Source organism: Trachurus japonicus, chromosome 20 (genome assembly GCF_045865225.1).
Source record: "Trachurus japonicus isolate A0001 chromosome 20, Traja_1.0".
Classification (NCBI taxonomy): domain Eukaryota; kingdom Metazoa; phylum Chordata; class Actinopteri; order Carangiformes; family Carangidae; genus Trachurus; species Trachurus japonicus.
Genome location: NC_140926.1, coordinates 14,554,556 through 14,571,051, shown reverse-complemented (window position 1 = coordinate 14,571,051; position 16,496 = coordinate 14,554,556). Strand labels below are relative to the sequence as shown.

The following is a 16,496-nucleotide window of genomic DNA, read 5'->3' as shown; positions in this document are numbered from 1 at the left end:
CGTGTGACGTCAGACGGGCGGACAGATGCGGAGGTCAGGGAGTTCATTTATTTCCCATGTTGCAGAACTTAAATTGTACAATGGAAATAAACTGAGCGCCACGGATCAACCCTGTCTCAACTTTTTCACGTCCGGATTCTTCACTGGAACAACAATATTGTTGTTCATGCACATTGTAACATTAATAAGGAATTTAACCACATAGGAGCCAATAATGTGAAATGCAATGAGCTCACTCTTATATAAAACTATACCTTTGCACCAGTGCTGGATTCAATTTCTGTTTAAACTGAGATGTATAGCCTAATGACACAAGACAGAGTCTGGTTCACAGTTAGCAGCTGATATCATTTTTTCATCCACCTGAACAAGTGAATAAGACTCATATTCATACTTTAAAGTAGAGCATATACAAGGCTGCATCTCACAGTTCTATGAATAAATCTGTTACCTTCTCAATTAACACTTCTTCTGTTTTTTAGTTGACACCTTCAAATGTCTTGTTTCTTCAAACAAGCCTTGCCTTCAAATAAAACTTAACAATTATATGAAACAAAGAAAAGCAGCAGAAACTCACATTTCAGACCTGAAACCAGCAAATGTTCAGGATCTCTGCTTGAAAAATTGGCTTCAATAAATCAGTTATCAAAAATAGCATTAGTGATTTATTCATTTTCTAATTAACAGTTTCATTTCTAATTGTCACACAGAAAACCTTGAGCATCCAGACACCCAGACAGTTACGAGCCCCAAGGCAACTGCCCACCTTTCCCGTTTGGTAACTCAGGTAAGGGCCTCTGGACCCGACCGCCATCACTCACAGCTCCGCCGACTGTATGGAGGAGAAGTCGATACTCTCATAACAAGGTGGGGGAAAAAATTGATCACAACCTGGAGGAGGTCTCATTTATCACTTCATGTCTGGGACTCAGCTGAGTCCACAACATGAGTGTGGAAACAGTCACTCAGGCAAGCTGCCAAACTGAGCACCAGACTGATGAAAATCTTAAAACATGTTCAGTATTTAGCTGGTTTTCAGTGTGTGGAGGTGTGAACAAAGTAATAGTGTGGTTTAGATCGCATTAGCAGCTTAAACTATTATCAACAGCCTAATAATTGTTCCTCATTAGAACATTAAATGGTGGTATCCATTTTTTTTTTGCACATTAAACAGCAAAATGATGTCTTGATGGAAGACTTTAATTAATTCCATATAAACAGACTCTATACTTAAAATCAAAAATAAATGTTAAAAGAGGTAAGAAACAAAAACCTTATAGTACTCTCAATGGAAGACAATATACATGGGAAACTTGCTTTTTGGTTTTTCCACACTGTACACTGTATTTTGGAGTAAACCTGTGTGCATGTTCTTACATTTCCACTCTTGCATGGTGGCAGTGGCATGATGGAGTATTATAAATCCAGATTTAATCTGTACTGAAAGCCATTCATAAAAAAAAAACAGGCCTTAACACGTACTGTACCTGTATGAACCCAGATAAAAATGAGTCCAGCTCCGTAGAAACTGAATCTCATGCTTGGTGCTTGTTTTTTTTGCATGCAGTGCTCAGAAGTTAAGAATAACAGGAACACAGCAGCTTTAATTGCGGGCAAATATTAGCAAGGAGGGAAGCAACATTTCAATTAGTTTGGGGGTATGATGAATAATTGAATCTTCATTTCTTATACCAATGAAGTGCCCTCATCAGGACTGAAATCTTGATTCTTCCAATTACATGACATACAATAGAAAAACATACAGTTGATCCTTTGAACATAAAACTGTAGTGACTTTTCCCTCTGTGCATAGATGGTGTTTGACATAAATAAAATACACACATTTAAATCTGCCAGGATAAAGACATAAGCCTGCAGCTTACTGGATTGGTTTCACAGGTACACACACACGGACATGCTGCAGTTCCGAATTGAAGTGCAGATGGCGCCATTGTAGAGGCATAACTACATCCTGAGTACATTTGGACATAAACTGACATCTCTGCAATATTAATGACTGACCATGGAGAGATTTAAAATACAACAACAAACAAGCAAAAACAGAGTCACATGATACAGTGGAATTTATTAAGTGTAAACATTCATAACTGTTTGAACAAAATCAAAGTCAGACAAACTCTAGTCTGAGTTACGTTTGAACATTCATGGTACAGTGATTAAACAGTTGGAACGAAGAGGAGTTACAGCTCGAAACGGCTACAAAAAAACTTATTTTTCATTCATTGAGGAAAACAATCCAGTCTTACTGACCCTGTACTTAAGGCAGAACTTCAACCAATAACCACCGAACCCCTCACTTACATTAGTTGGACACTTAACAATTATTTGCACACTTCAGTGTATAAAAGAAGTATAAAAGGAATACACAAATATACAATAATATAAAATATTTACAACTTATTTTCATGTTATTGATAACAGGCCATATCATATATTTTACAGACAAAAATTCAGTTTTGAGTGGCCATTTATTCTGAGCTGTTACAGTCCCTAAAGACAAAGATCGGTAATCTGTGTAAGTGGTTTTATTGATTTAAATTCAGTAACATTCATTTCTTCATAGACCGTCATATCAGCTTATGTAGGGAGGATATACAGTATACTACAGTATTAAACTAGTAACTCTCTTGGAGCTTTAGTTGCTGGTCTGTGATCGGCATTGTGTGTGCACAGTGTCCAGACTTTATGTTGGCCCACAGCAGAAGTGAAACCATCGACCTGCCTGAGGCTCAGCTGTACCGACTGCTGCGGCTGTGGCTTCTGCACCTGGAGGAGCTGCGACTGGAGGAGCGGTACGACCTGTAGAAGACAACATCATAATTAAATATTCCGATTTACAGGCATGAAAGAAAGAAAGAAAGAAAGAAAGAAAGAGAGGGTAAAATGGCTGAGCTGAGACCTGCCACCTTGTTGATGTGTGTCAGGGTTCACCAGGGAGCAGAGTCTTACCGGGATCTGCGGTCTGAGCTCCTGTAACTGTCACTCCGTCTGCGCCCTCGTCTCCTGCTCGCACTGCGGCTCCGGCTGGAATAGCTGTCATAGGAGTCTGACCTGCATTTACATACAGCCGCAAAACCGGAGTGTTATTGCTTTGGGAATATCTACATCATGGTGTGTAATTCACACAGATATGTCTGGTAGAGGCCCACAGCTGCGTAATGTTGATCATTAAGATCCATGTGGCAGAGATTGTCTATACACAGTAAAAATGCACACACACAATGGGTTGGGCATTGGAATACAATGTATACGATAAGAGACTTATCACTGGAAGCCAGAGGGGAAATAATTCACAATTTATAGCCCCAGCAAACATTGAAAGACATTACATATGACTGACCCTATGATGCTTATAAAAGACAGACATCCATCAGAGAACTTAACAGAAATCAAAAATTTAACATCAGCATCCCCTTGATTTACACAAGACCCGTTAAACTGGTCATAAACTGGTCATAGGACACAATGTCCTTCATGCACATCCTAACAATTTGATAAGCTAGTTGTATTTAGATCGATACAGATACAAAGAGATGCAGGAAACATAAAAAGCAAATAAACAATATTCTTTCATGTTAGTCTGCTCTCCCCTATTGCAGACATTTTTATGAAAAGAGCCTACAACAGTGATCTATTCAGGTTTCTGCCGGGTTCAACTTAAATTTTAGTTTTAATACCACAAAGAATGTAGTCTAATATCTGCTTCAAAGGCATACCAGCCACTATATATAGAAATATTATGGAAACCCAGCACAGATAAAAAAAAAGCCTTTATTTTTTTTTTTAGTATGATGAGTGAAATTCATACAACCTGCCTGGACCAGCATAAGAGGCATAAATGATCCGATGGATCAGTAACTATGATGGTACAATTTAATCCTCAGGAAAAATTAAATTGAACACTAAAGCCTTTTTTTTTAGGAAACTGAATCCCACAGATTATATAGCATGCATAACTGTGTTTAGATCAAAGTGTTGTCAGTGACTAGAAACTTTTGAGGAGGCTCACAGACCTGGATCTCCGACGGCGGGTATGGGAGCGACTTCTGGAATGACTTCTACTGTAGGTCCGACTGACGCCAGGAGAAAAGAAACAAAAGGGAGTTTTAAAAACAGATTGAAGAATTAATCATAGTGAATTATAAAACACAGAAATTAAATGAGGAATCAATAAAGGCAAGTGTGTACAGTTTTTTCTTTTTACTATTCTTAAGAGTCAACATGGCTGAAATGTAAAATTTAGACCAAGACACAAAAACATCAGGAGCTCCAACTTTCTTCTCTACATTTATGAACCTAAAAATACTTTCTTACTAGAAGCCATTAGTCGCTACAACAGGATATTAAAGAATTGCTTCAGGTTATACCTGTGACTCCTGTAACTCCGGTATGTGCTGCTGCGGGAGCGTGACCGTCCTCTTCGTCGTCTCCTCCGACTCCTGCTCCGACTCCTAAAACATTTGCATTGTGTTACAACTCGTGCTTTGTATCTAGGATATATACAAGATTTAAGTATCCAAGATGTCACTCCAGCACTGTTTTTTATTTATTTTGACTGACCTGGATGAGTAGCTGGAGCTGCGGGATCTACTCTTGGACCTGCTGTACGAGTGCGTCCACCCTCTGGAGCGAGACCGGTGACTGGAAACGGAGCGAGACTTCTTCGGGGATCGCGTGCGAGACGTCACTCTGGTCTTTCCCACAGAAGGAGATCCTTCCTCACTGGAGCTCTCCTGGTTCCTCGGCCTTTGGTTGAGCCGTGCGGTCTTGCGCACCTCGTCGAACAGAGACCCCGGCCTGACCCGGCTTTTACTTTTTATCTCCATTCTCACTCCTTGTGTGTTGTTGGTGTTCTGGCTCTCTTGAATTTGGACGTTTTTCGTAGTCACAGGGGGCACGTTCACATTTTGTACAGCTAACATTCCCTTCAACGGCCTCCATTTGAAATTGATTACAGTGCTGCTAGGTTTCCCACTGGCTGCTTCATCTTCCAGTCCAGCAGTTGTTGTTGCGTAGGTTACAGTAGACTGCTCTTTGCTGCGAGGTAAATCACCATCTTCTCTTGACATATCTGAAGACTTTGAGGTAGATTTCAGAGTTGATTCAGAGTTATGTGCAACTGAAGATTCTTCAATTTCAGCATCATGCTCAGGTGTACAAATGTCCATGTCATCCAGCGACTCCTGCTCTTTGATACTAGGGAGGTTAGCATTATTAGCACTGCTAGTGCTATTCCTGCTGGATGACTGGTGAGGTTCAGCTTGTTTTGGGTTTCTGTTAATACATTCTTTCGCCCTCTGTTGTGCCCTGTCTTCTGCTCTACCAGCGTATTTGTTCAAAGATGAAACATTATTCCTGCTGTTAGCAACAGGCCTCTCTTTTCCAACTCTACTAGGACTGTATTTCTCCTTTTTGGATTCATCGTCCTCCTCCTCCTCTCCAAACTCTAAAGGTGGTTGCCAGTGAAAAGTCTCTTTCAGCTTCTGATGTTTCCTCTTAGATCTCTTTCCTTTGTCCTTACTGTGATGGGAACCAGTTTTGTTCTCACTTCTCCTCTTATGTTTATGTTTGCGTTTGGCTTTCTTCTTGCTCTTGTGCTTCTCTGGCTCTGTGGCTTTCTCAGGACTTCCCTCTGATGTGCTGGAGACGACAACAGCTGCAGCAGCTGCAGTGGCGGCGGCGGCAGCAGCAGCGATCTTTTGTGCTAATTCAGTCACTGCCTCTGACGCCTTTCTGGAGGTTTCGTCGTCCGATTCTGAACTTGCCTCCCCTTCCTCTTTTTCAGATATGGCTAATGCTCTGGCCGCCACGTTTTCAGAGTCGCTCTCTGAATTCCATCCAGTAACAGCCGATGACTTCTTATCACACGACTCACTGTTTGGAGCTGTTTGTTTCTGCTTTTTCAATGGTACACTGCTGTTGCTTTGGCTCACTTTATCACTGTCACTATCCCATTCAGACCTGCTATTAAATCCCTCTATTGGCACAGAGCTGCAGTGTCTTGTCTCTTGATCTTGTGAGATGCCTTTCTCTTTTATTTTCTCTGTAGAGTCACTTCTCCTAGAGACACTGATATCAGGACTATGCTCAATGACTGTCTTGTTTTCTGGCTGAGCATCTTTACTGAGGGAAATGTACTTATCTACATTTTTTATCCTCCTCAGAGAGGTGTAATACTCACCCCATTCCTTGTCTAATGCGTTTTTTTTGTTGCTACTTGTTTTGGGGGATTTTTCAGAGTCTGATCTGGTGTAAGAGGATGAACTACTGTGATACGGATGAGGGGATCTGGACCTGGACCTACTGTAACTTCTACTCCGCGAGCGACTGTATGATCGGCTGTAGGACTTGCTCCTGGAGGACCTGCTGCGTGAGCGTCCTGCCGGTTTGTTTGCTTTGTCGCTTTCAGCGTCTCCTGGCAGAGACACTGCTGTGACCGAAGTCTGAGTTTTCTCTGTCACCCTATCAACTGCTTGTCCCGTGGAGGAGAGAGAACTGTGAGCTACTTTAGCTTTAATTTCCTGAATATGGATGTAGGAAGGCTTCCAGGGCTTTTGATCAGGCTTCCAGCGTGAGGGCGGAGGGCTGTCGCTCAGCGGGATCACAGGGACACTCTCAGGAGCGGGGACAGTAGGGAGTCTCGGGACAGGTGTGACTTTACTCTCAGGAACGTTGTCAGTCATGTGGCTCATGGGGTCTGATTTGGTCTTGCCGGCTTTCCTCTTTCTTGGAGATCTAGATGAACTCCTCTTCTTGGATGAGGACACAGACCTGGATCTGTACCTCGACCTTGACCTTGACCTGGATCTGGAATAGGACATGCATCTGGACAAGGACCGGCTCCTGGATCTAGTCAGGCTTCTAGATCTTGAATAAAACCTCCCTCGAGATCTGGATCGACTGGACGTGTAGGATCTAGAGTAGGACCGCGAGTCTCTGAACGACATCGAGGATCGCCTCCTCCGAGCTGATGAATGGCGCTGACTTGAGGAGGAACGGGAGAGGAGAGAACGGGATCTTCGGGACTTTTTCCCCGAAGACACTGACCTTTCGCCATCTGACAGGTAAATCGGTTGGGTTGGTTTGTTTTTGGAGCTCTTCTTCTTGCTATGTTTGCGTTTTTTGGCCTTCTTCTTGTGCTTGGCTTTCTTCTTTTCCTTCTTCTGCTGCCGGCGTATGTTGGATCTCTCTGAGCTGTGGTCGGAAGAGTGATCTGCAGATCGGGACCATGCAGAATCACTCTTGTCATCCCATCTGCTTGAGGAATGGTCATTCAATCTGTTAAGTCAAAAGATGCATGAAGAAAAATAAAGGAAGATTTATATCTAGAACTACTAAAGTAAAATGATAAGTCATACTTGTCTCCTTTGCTCCATCTCTCCACGCTCGGCGGCTGATAAACTTTGGTTCTCTTCATTTCTTCTTTCCAGTGAGGTGGCGTTTCACTGCTGCCACGCTCTTCCACAGACGCAGAGCGAGATTTGGATCTTGTGGGTGTGTGATATCTCTGAAAAGGAACAAATAAGTCATAGAAATACTTACCAAAACTCCTCACATAAAGGCAATGCCTAAATATTCTTCACTATTTATGAGCGCTGAGATGAACAGGCGATTCCCAAACCTTTGGCTTTGCTATGTTTGAAAAGATAAATTATCCAGCAATCTATATTTATCTTGTAACCACCTGAGAGATTCTGGTCCCAGACAGTGCACTTAAAAGCAGGTACCTGTGGTAAGAATTAACATAACCACACAGACATATCTCAGGTTAGTTGAGGTGATCTTACCATTGTTCCTCTGCCTTTGATCTTCCGTCCAGACTTGGACACGGCTGGTTTCTGTTCAGCTGGAATAGATGATTCTTCTTTCTCAACTCTGCAAAAGATCACAGTTCAAAGTCAATACTTACTGTAAGTGTGTAAGACAACAAATACTCCTATAAACAGTGTATAAATGTTAGTCCAACTGACGTCTCTGTTTTGTTCTCTTGAGATGGCATGTCCCGGCGGAGCAGGAAGCGGTTCTCCGGCACTGGTGGGATTTCCTCTGGCCGGACTACGGGCTTCTCTCTCTTCCCACCGTGCTCCTTCTCTTCTTCCACTTCATTCTCTCCCTCCAGTGTCTGTCTTTCCACAGAGCTGTGACAGCAGCAACATCATGACACAATGCAAAACAATGTTTTGTTATGCAAAGAACCAACGAGCCTCTAAAGTCATTATCTAGTTCAAAACTGTGACGATGGAAGATGAAAAAACAAAACAAAAACGTACCTTTGCTTGAAAGGAGGAACATGAGTGTTCTTCTCCTTCTTTGATTCCTTCCTTTTCTTTTTGGACCGTTTACTCTTTGCATGTCTCTTGTGCTTGCGATGTTTGTGCTTTTCATCAGTTTCACTTTCAGATTCCACTGAGGAGAACTGAGAGGACGAGTCATGGGAGTTGAAGGATGAATCTGCAGAATGGGAGGTTCTTTTCCTCTTGCCTTCAAGTACTAAAGACAGAGATATAACAGCATTCATGTTATTTCATCAAAATCATTAAATGTATTTTAGGAATACACCAGTAAAAATGAAAGATGCATGAAAGTTCAAATGCCAGGAGTCATTTTCAGGGTGGCATGACTCTGCTACAACAAAGGCTTTGTTTGATTCTTCTCGGTATGTTGGAGGCAATGAAAGCAGGCCTGCCAGAGTCAGGTGGGCAGATGCCAACTGAACTCCACAGAGATCACCTCACTGATCCCCATTAAACAGAAGATCACGTTACACGCCCCGTACTAATGCCACTGAGGGAGGGGGCGTTGGCATCCAAATGCCAACCTCTTACAGAATGAGCACAAAATATGACCCAGTTACAATCACAGGCATCGCACGTTGTTTCACACAGAAAACACAAAAACAGGAGAGAATTTTAAAAAAGGTGTAAAGCTTTTCTGTAGATCACTGGGTAAAGGATAACATCTATTTAAGATGTTTTATTTACAACGATCAGTTATAGTCATATTCACCTGACATTACACTTTGAGTTCACTGACTAGCAAGCAATATGTACACAGTCTTGTAATAGAGACATTTCTTACAGTAGTAGGTTAAAAGTTAAACTAAGTGGTTAAGTCTGATGATATTTCTAATCTTAGTTGATCTAACTAACACATTACTGTATTCAAAACGCTAACTCTAAGCTATAACAGTCCAACAAACATTACAGAGAGGTCAGAAAACATTCAGGCCCTTTGACACTGGGAAACATACAGGACAACACCTGCAGCTTTACCCCTTTAGAATAAGATCAGTGAGTAAAGAGGGAACTCACCATCGTTCGCAGACTTGGTGATCAGCTGACCACAGTCCACCACTCTCACATCAGCGTATGGTCTGCTGGCTGAATCTGTCTTGAGCCCCTCAATCTTCTTTATCACTTCGAAGCCAGAGATGACAAGACCAAAGACGACGTGGACTCTGCACAGAGGCAAAAAAGGATTTACTATACCTAGATTTTTTTTTTAACTCGTGCAAATTTGCAATTTTGAGTAACAGAAGATCTTACCCATCAAGATGTGGCGCTGTCTTGGTTGTGCTGTTTGTGGAAAATCCAGCAATCCAGTGAAGATCAGCCAAAGGAAGAGGTGGGTCCATAAAAAAAGGAGAAAATGGAGGACAAGAATGAGAAAAAACAAGTAATCACAACAACGCGTGGGTGCTACTGTACCATCTCAAAGTGGTACAGAGTTAAGGTCACCTTGTGTTCAATGATATTTGATTGCAAATCAATTTAGGGAATACTTCAAATTAAAAACAGCCAAAAACAGGCAGGTATACACTCAAAAACATAATAACACCGAATCATTCAAACAGAGTGTATACAGCGCCTCCTTTGTGTTATTTTATTCACTGAGAACATTTCCAACTAATGGTGACAACCTGTTTTAGTGCTGAATAAATTCTACAAAGCCAAATAAAAGAAGTCAACTTAAAGAAAGTGTCAATACATATATAAACTAGTGAATGATAAATACAGTCAGGAGAGAGAGAAACACAGCCTTGGAGACACATTACCTTGGAAGAGCAGGATGCTAGAGTTTCTGTAAATTTTACACAAAAACGGCAAGAGAAAAAATGTAACACATTTGTGGGTAAAAAAGAATTAATCCATGTTTCTCTGCACTTTGAACTCTAACACACAGAGAGGGGATAGTTGACGGTCACACAATGTCAAGTTCTACTCTACAGTTTCAAAACAGAAGGGACAGAAAGCAAAAAACAAAACTGCATTAGGAATGGCACACAATCAAATGGTATGGTTATCTAAGTTACAGAGAGAATCGTTTTACTGGATGCTCACATGAAAAACTGTGAACCGTTCGTGTCTTTCCCACGATTGGCCATCGACAACAGGAAGGCTCTGTCGTGTTTGAGAATGAAGTTCTCATCTGTTGAGAGCAGAGAAAAAGGGATCAAAGTCTCACTGTGTGTCCTCTGATCGATGTTGAGACATATTCAGGGACGTACAGGAGAAAAAACAAACAAAAACACAGCATTTTAATCCATCAGACCTGATCATGACCTCCCCAATCAATCCTTCCATAAAGTCAGCCGTTTCATTAAATGTTACTTCTAGTCCTTCACCTAAGTAAAAAAACCAACTGCTTTTACATAATTAATACTATCAACAACATGCTGCCAGAGGGAAATCGCTCAGACTGGAAGCCCCCTCTTGCCTTTCTGCCTCGCAATCTCACTTCTTATCAAGTTGCTTAACATTTTCGAGCATTTAAAAGATTCTCCATGGTGGTAGATTCATGGAGGGCCAAGAACTCAACAAAATCAATATAGGAGTGAAGACAATCAATAGGAAACTAATGTAAAAACCAAACTGTGCCTGCCTGCAAACTAAAAGTAAAACCAAATGCTTTTTAGAGATAATTTCTGCTTTTCTGAGATTTATTGCACTAAAATATGCACTAAACACATTTTAATATTCAACATGCACAAGAGATTTCAGTCAAGCACTGAAATAACATAACCAAAAGTAACAGACAATTATTCAGATTTGTAAAACATGAAAAATAATATGCCCTCTAATGTGTAAATCTAATCTGTGTCTATACAACACTATACACATGTTTAAAGGTTAATTATCTCATGCCCACTGGGGCACCCCACGTAGTCCTTGCATTGAGCAAAGAAACTGTCCCTCTGTACCTGTCAAGCTGAGGATACTGTCGCTATAAATATCACACATGTAACATAAAAAGTAATTTGAGCAGCCAGAGGCTTTGGGGGGGTTTAACAGGGGAGCTGTGTGGATGGCAAATCCTTCTGTGCAAATTTGCACCTGTGCCTTCGCACAGATTTGCACCGTTTTTTTTGTTTTTTTTTTGTTTGCTGACTAAGGAAGGTGGTGGGGACAATGTTGACATGGTGTTACTGAGCTGTGTACATCTCTTACCTTCTCATTTTGCAAAAGACCACTCTATAAATAAAAGAATATGTTGAAAATTTTAGGCAGGAAGATTGTAGGTTTCAATAAAGAGAATGCCTACTCTCCATGCTGATTGGATAAAGCCCACTACTGTAACTAAATAAAGACAGCACCATACAATGGAAAAGTGAAGGTCAAAAGAGTCATACATATAGGAAAATTCACAAGAAACCTGTTTACAATAATAGGCACATGCAATGTTAATTTAATTCTCATGCAAAAGTATTAAAGTATTTACAGGTACATTTATGAGATATCAGCACTTGGACATGCTCATTAGTTAACTCTATTACCTTCAAAGTAGCCACCATATATGGACTCTCCTCCTCTTCCATTTCCTGCAGAAATTAAGATAGTACAATAATTGAACACTTAGCTGTTAGTCAGACTAATGCACATACACTTTAAGGTACATAAAAGCGATGTCTCTTAAGCATTTTGGACAAAATTTGAGAAGTGCTTCATATGCTTTCCCTCTGAGAAGAGTTTCATAATAATATTGTGCTAAGTGGCCTCCACATTCATTAGTATGCTGGGTGTGGCTCTTACATATCTGAAAACACTTTAAAATGTGTATCTTCTCTCTTAGTTGAGAATTTTCTTATCTAATTTCCATATTTTTAAGACTTCCAGTGTGTAGAAACTTTGTTGTAATAGTTTTCCTTTGTTCTCACCTGAAAAACACTGTCTACCAATTCTTTAAAAAAATGCAGCATCTTTTCCAAAGCACCTCCTCTTTGAGATAAATATCAAATCACTAATTTCAATGAAATTGACAAACACACACACACTCAAAAAGTAAATGAGATTATACATTAGACATTACCTTCGGTGAAGTCGCCCCCCTGGACCATGAAGTTCTTTACAACTCTGTGAAAAGTGGAGCCTTTGTAGCACAGCTTTTTCCCTGTGATTTTGCCTGTTCCCCTTTCACCTGCAAATACATGAGTGTTAACCTACAGTCTATGGTGTTAACTGAATCTTTAAAAAAAATGGGGAGAGAAAGTTGGAGAGGGCTATCGCTGCTCTACAAACTATTCTAACTAGTCTTGAATGTTATTGCATTAGGTTCATTCTTAAAAGGAAAGTGAAACCACAGCTGATGCCGTGCGGTTTCAATAAACTGGATGCTTTTGTTCAGGCATCTTGTTAATTCTCCAGTGTAGGACTGTATGTGTTCATTAAGAAACCCTCCACTGGAGTGATACTGACTTGGGACACAATAATGGCCCAAAGCTATTCCCCCGTGGACTACCCTCGCCACTGGGGTAAAAGGAGACGTGAAGGCAGACATTTCATTAGATGTGTTGATGTGTATGAGGTTGGTTTCAGCAGACAGAGAGCTGGCTGTTCAGATCAGCAGCTTGTGTTGCTAAATCTTCTAGTATTTTTGCTTCATTGGCTTCAGCATTGTTCCAAGGGTTTGGTTTCTTATGGAGTTAGCTGATCCCCCTCCCCTAAAAGGACATTGTAGAGACTTTGAGAGAGTCAGAGCAATCTGCCCAGCTGACTCACGTATATTGTTGTATTATGTTCTGTGTGTGTGTGTGTGTGCGTTCAGGCCAAAGAAACAGACTAACCAGCCATCTCCCATGTCTGTCCTTGCCAGCATCACATTCCCGTCTGCAAGGTGGGGTGAAAAATGAGAGGGAGGATCGATCTGCCGTCTGTTTGCAGATTTATGGTCATCTCTAGGCAGACCATGGCTACTACAGTATACTGCGTTTGGCTCACTGGGATGTAATATCCAGGGAGACAGACCACAGGATCCCTCTGCCTAGTAACTCCATCTGTCACTGGATCGTTTACACTACAGCCATACCTCCGTCCCTGGTGGTATTTAATGACCCAGGGTTGTGAAATGTGGTACTATGGTGGTTCTTATTCTTCCCTTTCATTTTCTACTCACGGTGATCAACTAATGATATTTGAGTCAAACACGTCCTCGAATGAACATTACTCACCGGTGCACAGGCACAGAAAGTTCTTGCTTGTCTTCGGACACATATCTGAGAAAAGTTGGAAGACTATGCGCCCGACTGCAAGACACAGAAGCAAAAAAAGTCAGCAAAAGAGTTATTTCTGCTTGCAACTATGGAAAATTACAAATGTTGAATAAATGTTGGAAAAAAATAACAACAAAAAAAAAACAATTAACAAAAAGCTTTAATAGGCCAAGGATACACTTAAGTAGCCCTGTGCTGTGCACTTTTAATTGGCTTCCAACTAAGAATTACAAGGATCCTGTGGCAAAGCCCAGACGTTATAGAAAGTTTCTCATAGCTACAGGCGAATCTAGACTTTAATGGAGCCATTCAATACAACAAGCCTGTGTGCTAGTATCCAACTATCATTGTATACAAGCATATAAATATCAATCAAAAGCTCAAAGCCTAACGAAACACTACACACAAAGTCTCAACGTCTTTTTTTGATGGAATCAGTTCAAAGTAATAATCGACTAAAGTGAAGTAGATGACTGGCTGACTCTCAAATCTATAGACTGGCTGTAAGAATTTCTTACCTGGCTCCCGGTTGAGCTCGACATCAAAGTAGCACTGAGGGCGGTCTTTCACCCCCATTGTGATCAAAGTCTGGGTGACCTAAAATGTAGAAAAAGCACAAACAGCTAAGCAGGGAAAGTAACAAGGAACTGGTCTTTAAAAAGAAGCAGTTAGTGCTTCGTTGGGGTTCCCGTTTTATCGTTAGTTTTAGCCTAGAAAGCGCAGCATACAGAAAGCACAGAAAGTGGGTTGGAAAACAGAGTAGAGAGACTAAAAAAGACAGTGGGAGAGGATACAAACAGAAATGGGAGGAGAGAGAACAACGTGAGGGAGCGAGAGAGAGAGAGCGGTCTATGAAGAAATGTACTAACGATGCAAATCCAAGCAGAGCACAACACAGCCTCCTCACTTTACTTTTTTTTATTTATTTTTTTTAACTCTTGCTTCCACTGTCACTGCCACAGACTCAGGTCAGTGGCAGTACAAAACTGGAAATGGAAAGAAATTGCACTTAAATCAAGATGATGCACCATGAATACATGATCAGGTAGAGTCTGCACATTGTGTACAATTTTATAAATCTTGAAATTTGCTTAAAGATTTTGTGTAAAAGTAGAAGCAGTTTTCTGTCCAAGTTAAACTTTGGTTTGAACACACTGAACAAGATTTTCATATGTGGAAGACAAGAAGCAACTAAATCATGTTTCTAAAACACACTGCCTCAACTTGCTCAGTGTCGTTGAGCAGAGAAACTGAACAACACTGTCTTTAGTCTGAGCACAAAAACTGTGATTATTAACATCTCTAATTACATCCACAAAACATTTTGTCTGTTACCAATAAACATAGCTTTATTGGTAATGAAAAGGCCTGAAGACTGAGAAAGTGGAGCGTCTCATAATCATTTCTCAGCAGCGCCTTGAAATAACTAAATTGCCTATTATTTACACAAATCCTGTGTTGCTGTGCCGACATGTGACAATTATCATCTCACATGATGTGTTCGGGTGTTGCAGGGAAATGTTTTGCATATGCACGCAGTAAGTAGTCTGACAAGTGAAATATGAAGAAGGCTTTACTGGATTTTAGGGCCACAGAGAGCAGTAAACCATAACGGAAGATATGTAGCTTTCACTTCACTAAACCTCACAATACATGCACTAGAAATATACCATAAAGAGCAGATTCTGAGATAGTATCACAAAAGGAAGACACTTCTGCAACAGCTGCTTCATGTGTGAATCTGCTGTGGTACCATTCACCCTGTTTCCTCAAATGATACAGTTTAACTTCCGTGAATATTGTTTGTGCAACAGAAGGTCTGTAAAGGACAAAGGACAAACTCCACAGCTGAGAAATGCAATAAGATGTGGAGTGTGATTCAAAAGCATTTTGGACTATTTATTGATTGTGAAGCGAACCATATTGTTATTCGTTAGACTTGATAATTTCCAGTTATTTTACATGAAGGTGCGGTGTGTGAACTGCTTTGAAAAATAAGTACTGTAGCCATAGTGTCGACTTCACTATCTCTTATTATATAATTATTGATAATAGAAAAAAGAGAGGACAGTGGAGCTGTACTGTACTCTGTAGTTGACAATTAAAAACGGTAGGTGATGATAGTGGGGTGTGTACAAGAGGTTAGATACCATTGTTCAGCTCAGACACGGGAATGCATTGTATTTATAGCCGAGTTCATATCATGTTGCACAGCCTGACTGTATGAACTTTGATGTTCTGGGATTGACATTGTCACTTTGTAAAACCTGCCCTCTGACAATAAACACCTTCATCTTTAGGAGACCTAACAATAGAAAAACAAGGTACTATGAGCCAAATGTCATGCGACTCATGCAAACCAAACCAGCTCAAAAGCCTGGTGAATAAATTAAACGCAATCACAATACAAATGCCATGAACCAGCAATAATATTAACAAGGAACTGCGCGAGAATAAACAAAACGAAACCATGACATTCATGATGTCTGATATATATCAATGTGACACACTGTAATCGCGTTTAGTCTAAAATAAATCATACATTATTGTAAGGTCAAGCCATGTCTAGACAGTAAACGACAATAGAAAAACATCCACTTGCTACACAGATAATGATGATGATAGTCCAAAATGGTTGTGCTGCTAACAGCAGCTAGCTCGCCACAGTTAGCTGTCTTCCGTTACATGTCTTACAGCGGAAATGGAAATAAACGACAAAATTAACACAGTGAATTAAACTACAGGTTACCTCAAATATGTAAATAACACAACTAACCTCTGTGCAGTAGCTAGCTGGCCACAGTTTGCTAGTCACTGACGGTCATCACTCAGGCATGATGAGCTAACTTCACTTTTGCTTTTAGGTGAGGGAGGTTGATGCGCTGCAGTCAGTAGCACAATGCTGCGTTCCCGACAACTCGGATTTTCCAACCTCTTATTTGAAAAATGTATTTAAATGCCAAAATACATTAAAAGGTTCCTTTTTTAA

The 16,496-nt window shown here is 40.7% G+C and overlaps 1 protein-coding gene across 5 annotated transcripts; it reads right to left on the bottom strand.

The window, feature by feature from the left end:
- Positions 1 to 2,066: 2,066 nt before the first annotated feature.
- nktr (natural killer cell triggering receptor) lies at positions 2,067 to 16,363 on the bottom strand. Of its 5 annotated transcripts, none has more exons than XM_085763653.1 (17): positions 16,284 to 16,363; positions 14,026 to 14,104; positions 13,466 to 13,540; positions 12,328 to 12,435; positions 11,795 to 11,839; positions 10,362 to 10,449; positions 9,567 to 9,596; positions 9,333 to 9,478; positions 8,292 to 8,511; positions 7,992 to 8,159; positions 7,809 to 7,896; positions 7,380 to 7,528; positions 4,582 to 7,299; positions 4,389 to 4,472; positions 4,035 to 4,094; positions 2,971 to 3,072; positions 2,067 to 2,820 (listed from the first exon to the last, which is right to left on the bottom strand). In XM_085763653.1, the coding sequence occupies exons 2-17, from the start codon at positions 14,081 to 14,083 to the stop codon at positions 2,751 to 2,753; spliced, it is 4,209 nt and encodes a 1,402-aa protein (XP_085619779.1). In that variant the 5' UTR covers positions 14,084 to 14,104; positions 16,284 to 16,363; the 3' UTR covers positions 2,067 to 2,750. The 5 variants fall into 5 exon arrangements, with proteins under 5 accessions (XP_085619779.1, XP_085619780.1, XP_085619781.1 ...); XM_085763654.1 differs by having other exon boundaries at positions 4,582 to 7,278; XM_085763655.1 differs by having other exon boundaries at positions 4,582 to 7,275.
- Between the last annotated feature and the right edge of the window lie 133 nt (positions 16,364 to 16,496).

Bases quoted from the DNA above. Each gene is read 5' to 3' on its own strand.
- nktr (XM_085763653.1), bottom strand. From the start codon at position 14,083: ATGGGGGTGAAAGACCGCCCTCAGTGCTACTTTGATGTCGAGCTCAAC. The intron at 8,160-8,291 runs GTACGTTTTTGT...CTGCTGTCACAG, and splicing joins GTTCCTCCTTTCAAGCAAAG to CTCTGTGGAAAGACAGACAC. The intron at 4,095-4,388 runs GTATAACCTGAA...TCCTGGCGTCAG, and splicing joins CGGAGTTACAGGAGTCACAG to TCGGACCTACAGTAGAAGTC.